An 11,083-nucleotide genomic window follows, 5' to 3' on the forward strand; every position below is an offset into this window, starting at 1 on the left:
AGGAGGGCCGGCCATCGGTACGTTCCCAGGGCTCCTCTCCCTCTTGTGAGTGGGATGAACGTGGTTCTCAACCCTCAGAGTCCTTACAGTGGACACACCTATGAGGACACGCCAAGTATTTATCTCTCAAAGGCAGACCACAGACAAAGCCATCACAAAGGAGGGCCGGCCATCGGTACGTTCCCAGGGCTCCTCTCCCTCTTGTGAGTGGGATGAACGCGGTTCTCAACCCTCAGAGTCCTTACAGTGGACACACCTATGAGGACACGCCAAGTATTTATCTCTCAAAGGCAGACCACAGACAAAGCCATCACGAACTTTCTCCCACTTCACCACCACTGAATTATGCAAGTGGTGTCTTGATTTGGCCTCCAAGGGTTTTGCTGTGCATGTAACATTGTCACTACAGGACTGATATTTTAAGAATAGGGTCTCTCTAGGTAACATACGGTATGAAAAAGAACAGTTGGTTTTAACCTGTGATATCTAAAGCTTTTCCGTGGGTCTCAGTAATTTGTTAGGAGGAACCTCCAAGGGTTTTGCTGTGCATGTAACATTGTCACTACAGGACTGATATTTTAAGAATAGGATCTCTCTAGGTAACATACAGTATGAAAAAGAACAGTTGGTTTTAACCTGTGATATCTAAAGCTTTTCCGTGGGTCTCAGTAATTTGTTAGGAGGAGGAGCTCGTGTAAACTTTTAAGGTTTAGAAGCATATAGGATTGCTCTTTGCTTCTAAATCCCAGCAAAAATGTCTACGCCTGCCAAAAATGACAAAGAAAAGAATCTTTTTTTGCACTTTTCTTAGTTCATGCTGTAGTTTAGGTGTTTTCTCTCATACAAGGGTACTTCAAAAAGTTCATGGAAAGATTTGTATTATTTTTTAATTGTTTTTCCGTGAACTCTTTGAAACACACTCATATTTGGCTTACTACTGGATTTTTTTTTTACATTGATAATGTAATGCATTTAACATCATCTAATTTGATATTCCCATATGCTTCCAAGAAGCTTGATTCTTTAGTCCTTTGTGGATCTTAGTTGTGATATTGGTAAGTTCAGGGGTACAGGAATGAGATGTCTGTGATTTGACTTTTTTTTTTTTTTTTTAGTCTTTTTTTCTTTTTCCGTGTCCGGCAACGGATCGCAACCCTCAGTGTTGCCCCCGTACCGGACCGGGGACCGGCAACGGGATCGCAACCCTCGGTGTTGCTCCCGCGCCTCGCTCAGCCAGTGAGCGGGAACCGGTCTGTATGTGGGATCCGAACCCTCGGGCGGGAGCGCCGCCGCACTTTCCAAGCGGCGCACTATCCAGTGTGCCACCGGGCTGGCCCTGTGATTTGACTTTTTTGAAGGACATAACTTAGCACAGATCTCGGGAAGAGCATAGGTGTGAATATAGCACATAGTCGTCAGAGAAAGAAAAATCTGAGAGTGTAGTTCCCACCTGAGGAGCTTTTCGCCTCCAGACCCAGAGAGATTTCCAGGGTTAGGCCCAGGTATCTGCATTTTAAATCAGTGTGGCCTTTCCATCATATTTTAAGTAATTCTACCCTAGATTTTCTGACAAAGGATCCACCCCAGTATCAAATGAGAGGAGTCAGTTCTCCAGTTAAAAGTAAAAACTGGATGGCTCAGTATCAGGACAGGTTCAGATAGCAGCTTCATAATGACGTGGCACGTTTGGACAGGTTGATACCACTAACCTTCTTTCTTTGGAGCTGACTTATTTATTCCTATGAAAACCAGAAAATAGGAACCCAGAGGATTGAAATCCTAAATGAATCCACAAGTTACATGACAAGCATCTGTAAGGAAATTTTAAGTCTGTGAGTATTTAAGAATTGTCTAAAACTTTAATCTTCAGTAAAATTTCTTAACTGATAGGGAAATGAAGCCCTAGAATTGATGCCAGAAGGATTTTACAGACTCCTTGAGTTCTTCTTCTTTTTAATAAAATAAAGGTTAAAAGTGATTTTTGTACAAATGTGAGAGAGACTAGAGTGCATATATTTTTATCCTTGCATAATTCATGTCCCTTTTCCAGTGCTAGTGTTGCTAAACTGGTTTGTTTTTTTACTTAGAAAAAGTGACTGAGTTCCAGCTGCAGAGGACTATTTGGAGGGACCGGGGCATAGATGGTCTTAGAAACAGCTGTATGTTGGCAATTGCAATCACTGACTTAGTCTGGGCTGGGCCTTCTCAGAACAAGAGAGATAATACTAAAGTTTCTGATGATGATGGATTATGCCAGAAGAGTATTGTCTAAAAAGCAGGTATCACCTGGGCCAGGTTCTTTGAATATGTTGCTTTGAATACCATCTGTTAAAATGAAAAACTCCAACCTTGATAGAAATATGTCCTTTGATACTGAATTATTAGGGCTTACAATTACTTTGAATAGTCTTTTTTACCCATCTTTTAAGTATTAATTGATTTCACATTGGGGTTTTCTTTTGCTTCTTTTCACTTTGGGTGTGTTCTCCTTTTTGTTTTGCCTATTGGTGTCTTCTTGGGATCCCAAAGGAACTTTTCTCAGCTTTGCGTCTGGGCCCTTTCTTGACATGGTGGGCTACTATTGATGTCCTCCCCAGCCAAGCGGAGAAGGTCTCCCAAAGTCATCTTCTGAGAGTGGTGTCTTCCCCCGCCGTCTGGCAGGAGCACGTCCCTAGGGCCTGCCATCTCGGACCTGACAAGTTAGATCCTCGCCGCTTCCATCTGGGTGATCGAGACCACCTCCTGTGCCCACCGGCTTTTCAATCAGTTGACATGATGACTCCTTTTCTCTTTCTTGTTTATCTGGGCACAGGACGTCGTAATCGAATGGACCGATTCTCCAGACTTCTTCGTATGGGCCTTGCCGCTTTGCCAGGAGCTTGCTCTCGGTGTTGTGCGGAAGGAGGAAGAGCCTATTCACCCGCTGAAACTCTCGAGCATCTTTATTGAACTCTCTAGCCGGGGTCTACAGGCCCCGGGTCAGATTTCCGCCTATAAATCACCCAACCAGGTCTAGTTGCTCCCTCCCACATTTTAGAGCCTGTTGCAGCATGCTGGCCATCTTATTCTTCCAGACCTCCCTCCTGATAGTCTTTGAGACCAAGGAGGCCTTTGGGTTCCTGGTTTTTTGTGATGTTTTACATGGGAGAAAACTCCGTACAGGCTTGAGGAATTTTCCTCCTTGTGTAAAGTAGGGAAGGCACAATTTTATGCTTTTGTCTACAGCTCAGGCAACATCAGAAACATTGATTTTAATCCTCTGTCTTGAATATAGCATGCTTGATATTTCCCTTGGCAGGGATTACTTCAAATTTTTATCTGGAATCATAAGAACTCCAACTTTCAAACCTTCAAAAAAGGAAATAAACCAGAGACAGCCCTGAGATTGTCATGTAATGATAATGTACATGTTCTATAAAGTCTGTTATACCAGAGCTGAGGATATGGGGAACCTTGATCCAGCTGACTAATTCTAAACTTTCTAGGCTAGAGGTGTCCTCTTGGGCTAGGCTGTTCCCTGTATATCTGGCTAATGGAATCTATTTAATCGTAGTTGCTACTTTGGAACCTTGTCTCTTGTGCAGAACTCTCTAGCCGGGGTCTACAGGCCCCGGGTCAGATTTCCGCCTATAAATCACCCAACCAGGTCTAGTTGCTTCCTCCCACATTTTAGAGCCTGTTGCAGCATGCTGGCCATCTTATTCTTCCAGACCTCCCTCCTGATAGTCTTTGAGACCAAGGAGGCCTTTGGGTTCCTGGTTTTTTGTGATGTTTTACATGGGAGAAAACTCCGTACAGGCTTGAGGAATTTTCCTCCTTGTGTAAAGTAGGGAAGGCACAATTTTATGCTTTTGTCTACAGCTCAGGCAACATCAGAAACATTGATTTTAATCCTCTGTCTTGAATATAGCATGCTTGATATTTCCCTTGGCAGGGATTACTTCAAATTTTTATCTGGAATCATAAGAACTCCAACTTTCAAACCTTCAAAAAAGGAAATAAACCAGAGACAGCCCTGAGATTGTCATGTAATGATAATGTACATGTTCTATAAAGTCTGTTATACCAGAGCTGAGGATATGGGGAACCTTGATCCAGCTGACTAATTCTAAACTTTCTAGGCTAGAGGTGTCCTCTTGGGCTAGGCTGTTCCCTGTATATCTGGCTAATGGAATGTATTTAATCGTAGTTGCTACTTTGGAACCTTGTCTCTTGTGCATATTGGCATCATGTAAATGTTACAGATTCTCTTAGAAGGTCAAGTTGAGACAAAAAAAAAATTTATATAAGCACAGTATATTATCTACTAGTGAGATACTTTTTATTCAGAATTGACAAATGGTTAACTCTTTGTTATCCAAAGATAAACTCTTAACATTATGAGTCTGTCTATAGGAAGCATTTTAATCCAAGGCTGTCTTCCCACTTCCTCTTTTCCTGCTATGACCTGATTTCAAGGCTGCCATTCTACTCTCAGTGGTATGGTCTCAGGAAAAGCCCATCCATTTTCAATGCTATGCTTAGAATAAACGAAAGGAGAGAAAAAATTATCTGAGTAATCAAGTAGTTATTGAGACCAATTTCTGTCTAGAACTATGTGAGGTGCTCTCTAGGGAGTTGAGCAGAATGTACAACATTATTCTCCAAGATCAAAAGCTCATAAACTAGCTGGAGTAATAAACTAGCCTACATAAAACAATTAGCAACACATCATCATATCTGTGTGTGCATGCACACACAGCCAATAACTAAGTACATGTTAAGTATGAAAGACTCCAAAGAGAAATCAGGTAGAAAAGAATTCAAGAAAGGATAGGATTTATGAAGGATCTTGAGAGAGGGGTAGGATTTGATTAAGCAAAGAAGAGATTATGATAAGGTAGAAAAAGGCATGAGAAATACTGTGGGTATTTTGGATAATACTTGTACATGGTTTTGGATTATCTGGGGTAAAGTCAAGAGCTGATTGTTCTTACAAGGCTTTATGTTTAAATTTCGGTACTGGAATATTTCATCTGAATATTTAGCTCCACTGCTTTCCCCAAAATTGTCATCTTCTTGGAAGCTTGTGAAAGTTCTGAGGCTTCCTGAGTCAACCATAAGATCAGGCTCAGGGCTATAGCATATGTGAGAATGGTTTGGGCAGAACTGTCTGACTTTCAGGTGAGACTGCTAACCGGTGACTATGTTTAAAGGCCCAGCTGCCTTTGAATTTCGTAGTTAGTGAAACCCTACAGCTTTCAGAATGGCTAACATGGGTACACAAGTGTCCATGTAGACTTTCACCTTCTTTCTCTTAATATCAATTAAGATTTAAGGACTTTCAGGTGAGACTGCTAACCGGTGACTATGTTTAAAGGCCCAGCTGCCTTTGAATTTCATAGTTAGTGAAACCCTACAGCTTTCAGAATGGCTAACATGGGTACACGTGTCCATGTAGACTTTTCACCTTCTTTCTCTTAATATCAATTAAGATTTAAGACATTAAGAGTCTTTACTATGCCCTATAAGGAGTAATTTCTCAAGTTTTTGTTACTAGAAATTTTTAAGCTCATAACCTCTGTCCTTCTAAGGATTTTGGAGTTGAAAACCGAAAGGATCTGAATATAGGATCTATACTGAGAAGTTAAGCAACTATTTACCTTGATTGCAGGAAGTACGGGCTTAGGGAACTGAGGGGGTTGCCATTAAAAGGCACACTGTGACAACAAGTGTTTTTCTGTCATCATGGAAGACAGACTCCAAAGAAATGGCAGAAACTCAACTAAATGAGTATTTTGTTTAAATTCAAGGGGTAATTTACTAATAACAAGTTTCAAAAAATATACATATTTTGAAGAAGGAAATGTAATGTTACCTGATGGTTGTCATATATGGGATGGATTTCCTTCACAGAGACTGAGTAGATGTGGTCTGAATGGTTTATAGTTTGCATGGAGTTCTCTGAGTCTAGGTTGGTCGTGTGGGTACCTGGATTGGGGAGGGGGGAAAAACTCCTGAGATTGACATCTCTGAGCTCCCTCCCTTAAGTCATTGCTGTCCCAGAAGAATCCTCTATCCACATCATGATTCAGTTAATGTCTGTACTTGGAAGTGGGGAAAGGGGGAGAATGGCCTCATAGCTTAACACTAAGCAGCAGAAGCTTTTGTGGAAGTGACTGTCAAGTCCTATTCTTGAGCCAACACTAGAGAGCATTAGATTATTGAGTAAATGCCCATATGGTTCATTCTTAATGTCTTGGGGGCATAGGTTTTAGTGCCTGATTTCTTAGGGATGGGAAAGGAGATGTTAGTACGTATGGTTTTGAAGTACTGGAGGGGAGGACCCCCCCGCCCCGCAGACACGGTCCGCCAGACAGTGGCTGTGGAGGGTTGCCAGGAAAGAAGTGCAGGGATAGCTGCCAGGAGCAGACTCCTCTAGGAGCATTTGTCTGAGAGCTGAGAGCAGACGAGCGGTGAGCAGCCAGGGCCAGCCACTGCCTGGCGCACTGTGCTCGGGCTGTTTTGAATGACTTGAGTTCTTTTTCATTGACCAGGCCTTAAGTGCTGACTTTCTTGTTTTTATAATAGCTACTTTCAGCACAGACAGTGTTGTTTCATGCTTGTAAAGAACACCAGAAATTTCAGTTACCTATAGGACACTTGTAGACCTGCTGTTGAAATAAAATTCAGAATTAGATCAAATTAAATGAACTTTTAGGTGTTCATTTAATTTTTATATATATTAAACTACGGGTTAATTTATTAGTTTGCGTTGCTTTAGTATTCAATGATTATTCATCCTCAACCATCACTTAAAAGCCCCGTCTAAAGTTAAAATTTCTTTAATATGTTGGTTAGAATGTTACATTCTTATTTTAATCTTCGTATGTAGCAATAATCCTATGTGTATTTATTTTGTCAATATTTGCCTTGCAGGTGCCAGGATTGCTGAGTATTCCCAACTCTATGACCAGATTGTCTTCAGAGAGACTCCCCTTAAGTATCAGAAGGATGGCTGGGCCCGCCCTCCAGAGGCCTCCGTCCCCAGGTCTGCGTCTCCTTCCCAGGCCCAACATGGTAGAGAGGATTGGCTTTGGCCTTCAACCTATAGTAATGGAGAACTAGCAGATTTCTGTCCCCGGCCAGAGCAAGACATAAGGTCAAAATATCCCACTTTTGAGACCAGTACAAGAAGTACTTCTAGACAGTTGTCTGCAGCTTGCTCTGTACCTTCTCTTCAAACCTCTGACCCTCTGCTGGGCTCCACACAGAGGTGCAGTGTGGTAGTAAGTCAGCCCAACAAAGAGAACTCATGTCAGGGCCATCTTTACAACTCGTTGGGTCGGAAAGGAATCAGTGCTAAATCTCAGCCTTATAACAGGTCCCAGTCATCTTCTTCCATCTTGATAAACAAATCAATGGACTCCATCAACTACCCCAGTGAAATGGAAAAGAAACCGCAGCGGTCTTTGCACAAAAGCTCAAGGTGTGAGAGTCACCAGAATTTGCTGCCAGGTATTGCTGACTCATGTCAACAGGGCACTGAAAAACACTCAGATCTTACACTCCGAGACTCACAGAAGGTTCTGGTAGTAAATAAAAATGTACCCTTAAATATCCAAATAGCGACACAGAACTATTTTTCCAATTTCAAAGAGACTGAAGGAGATGAAGATGACTATGTAGAAATAAAGTCAGAAGAAGAAGAGACAGAGTTGGAACTATCTCATAATCGTAGAAGGAAATTGGACTCCAAGATTGTGGATGCTGACTTTTCTGATAATAACTGCAGCAGTGACGCATCTTACTCTTTGAATAGTCCATGCACTCCAAAAAAGCCAATAAATAGCAAACTTGGGCTTTCACCATATCTGACATCATATAATGATTCTGACAAACTGGATGACTATCTTTGGAGGGGGCCATCTCCCAATCAACAAAATATTGTCCAGTCTCTAAGGGAAAAATTTCAGTGTCTTAGTTCAAGCAGCTTTGCCTAAACTCTTAATAATAATAGCTGCCTGAATCAACAACTTCTTATGCTCATAAGTTACAGATGAGGTGTTTTATATGTACCAGATTAAAACAATTTTGTAATAATGAGAGGTGTAAAATATACTTTCCTTTACAGCACAACTTTTTGAAATGGCTGACAGTGCAGCCAGGATTGTACTGTAGCAAATGTCAGCATCTAACAGTATATTTTCTGATGCTGATTGTCTCCCTATATGATGCAAGTCAATCTTACTTGAAAATTTTGGGGCTTTTCTTTTTTTTAACTTGATGACCATGATATATATTTTTTTCATATCCTGACAATAATGCTCATACTTTAAGAAATGCAATAATCCTCTCATATTATCCAGAAGCCCCAAGTAGTTTTATCTTACAATTTAAAGGCAACAAGGAGAGTTTTTCATATGTTTTAGAAGGAAAGGAAACTAAAGCTATTTAAAGAATGATGCTTATATCTGACATTGTTGCTACATTTGTGACAAGACCCTAGAATAACTTAAGGTCAGAGATCTCTAACTGCAATGCTCATTTTAGGGTTTCTATGCTGGTATTCCTATATCATTTCATTTTAATGCAGAAATTGTGAGACTATGAGAAATTAAAATGTAGCAGGGCCAATTTGCTAAAAGCAGAAGTTTTTACCTGGATTCCTGGACAAGGCCTGGACAATGTGCTGCTCATCATGTTTATTATATTATTTATGGTGCAAAATGAATGATGCCCTTAACAGCTTAAAGAAAATGCAAATTAACTACTAGAAAAGATGAGATGACTCCTGGAAACAATTGATTATCTCTTCATATTACAGTTAAAAAAAGAAAAACAAAAACAACAAAAAACCCTCCATACCATTGTGTGTGCCCATCTGTAATCAACATAAAGTAAACCATAAGCTAAAATAAGGCAAAGTACTTTAAAGTTACCCTTTCCAGGGGTGGCCACTTAGCTCTCTTGGTTAGAGCAAGGTGCTGATAACACCAAGGTCAAGGGTTCCAATCCCCTTACTGGCCAGCACCAAAAAACAAAGCCTTTCCAGAGCAGTTTTTCATATGCACCTTCATGAATTTTGGACTCTGCCAAATGACCTGTTTGATCCTAGGACTGAGGAGTCACTGGCTGCAGAAATGGGACAAGAATTTATTTTCTAAGCCATCCATAACTTTGGAGCCTTTTTTCATTGTTTTGAGGCATATACAAAAACAGAATCTTTGGTTACTAGGTTCTGACTAATCCCATCTTTTATGTTGTAATTAAGGTCTTTAAACAGCATTCCATTGTGATATTATATACCAGTCTAGCTCCTTATGGAGGGGAATAGAAGAACAAAAGCAGGACGTCGTGAGTAAAAAGCAAACTAAAGAGAAAAATGAAGGTACATTTATTGCTACTTTATAAAAATATCCTATTTTATTGAAGAGTCCGGTTAATGCAGCAAGAATGTTTTCTCAAACAGTGGCCTTTGTATTCTCATCTCAAGCAGTTGTACATTCTGTGGCTGTTTCCTACCCTTTGAGTTTTCATTTTAAAAGATACAATAATATGTGTAGGAAAAGGGGCCAGGGCTTTCATATAAAGGTAAACAATATTGAATCAGTGACGTCTCTGCATAGCTCTTTTCCTCTGTTTAAGTCTTATATCTCTTTTTCTTAACTGTAAAGCATAAAATGTGACTATATTTTACAAATAGGTACCTAAAGGCATTTTTTTTTTAAATAACATAAAATAACCCAAGTTTCTTCTCCAAACTATTCTTTCTCCTTGTAGCTTATAAAAACAAAGTCCATATTGAATAGCATGGTCCTGGAAATATTCCTTCTTTCATTGCCTTTATTTAAACATGATATGAGTTTTCAAGATTAAACAGTATCAAAAATGACAAGCGCTGTAAGAAAGATGTTCATAGACTTGCTGGATGTATATGTAAGTGTGTTTGCATTACCCACAAAAAAAACAAAGTTCCCTGACTCTTCTTCCAGAAATGCGGTGTCCCATCTTTGCTTTTTAGTGTCTATGACCCAAATTCTGTATACGCCATATTATTATTGTGTTTGGCTATTAGAAATTAATTCACACCGGTGTCTTGTTGCACGACTTCGATGTCGCCTGTAGGAAAACACCCTGCTGCACAAGGATGGTTATCTTATTGTATAAAATGCCTATGTGGTTCTTTAGGTTCTAGGAGAAATGTGTAGTTTCATAGATACCCCTGTTGGCCCAGATGCAGATTTTGAGAGCTGTGTGTATATATATAATCATGTTTGTATTTTCCCCACAGTTATTAAGTGCTTTTGTTTAGAGTAGGTTTTTTTTGGAGGTGGGGTGGGGAATGTATATAATTGGGGGAAGAAAGTTATATGTTCTTAAAAGTATGTCAAGTTCTGTTAGGTTCCTGTACTGAAGTTTCAATTTTTTTAATAAATTCACTTTTCACCTACTTTATTCTTTGGGGGGTTGGAGGGAATGCACCTAGGAAAACATAGTTTAAATACTGTATATAAGATAATGAAAGTTAGTAATGCCTATTATTTAATAAAATTTGTAAAATACAAAGTAAATTACGGTGTGAATTAATGTGTTTATTCTTGAATGTCAAGATTTTTCCAAAGCTGTAATACTTTATCTTGCCTTATGAACCATGCAGAAAATGGTTTAGGGTAATGATAATACAGTACTATATTTCATGGCCCATAACAGACCATTTTCTATATCTTTGGATTTCTTTTGAAATACTAAATTTAGTGTCTGGGATGGTTTTTGTTTTTTTGACAGCTGGCTAAATTAGATCAATCACTAAATTACCTTTTTTAGAAATTTGTAGTAACAGAAGACATCCTTTTCACTGTTTCATTATTGAATTGAAAATTTAATGTAAAAGTTTCTTGGCATAATTTTTTTTCCTATAACTTCATGTTCTGAATTTTCTTTGATAGACAAAAAAATTTTACAGGGAACAAAAGCATACTAATATAAATTTATAATTACGGACATTTTCTAAAGAAATCCTGTTTCAAAGCGTAAATATAAAGCCCTACCCCATTATAAGGAAATGTATGTTGCCTGACTTCCTTCACACAGAGGGAAATCA

The 11,083-nt window shown here is 39.4% G+C and overlaps 1 protein-coding gene across 1 annotated transcript in view; it reads left to right on the top strand.

Moving 5' to 3' along the window:
- Positions 1 to 10,553, top strand: part of PLEKHG1 (pleckstrin homology domain containing, family G (with RhoGef domain) member 1) — a 45,005-nt gene extending 34,452 nt beyond the window's left edge. Inside the window, exon 12 of the mRNA XM_008566484.1 lies at positions 6,919 to 10,553. Coding sequence (XP_008564706.1) covers positions 6,919 to 7,982 — 1,064 coding nt within the window. The 3' untranslated portion in view covers positions 7,983 to 10,553. The remainder of the gene's footprint in view (positions 1 to 6,918) is intronic.
- Positions 10,554 to 11,083: the final 530 nt, after the last annotated feature.

Source organism: Galeopterus variegatus, unplaced genomic scaffold (assembly GCF_000696425.1).
Source record: "Galeopterus variegatus unplaced genomic scaffold, G_variegatus-3.0.2 Scaffold245, whole genome shotgun sequence".
NCBI classification, from domain to species: Eukaryota; Metazoa; Chordata; class Mammalia; order Dermoptera; family Cynocephalidae; genus Galeopterus; species Galeopterus variegatus.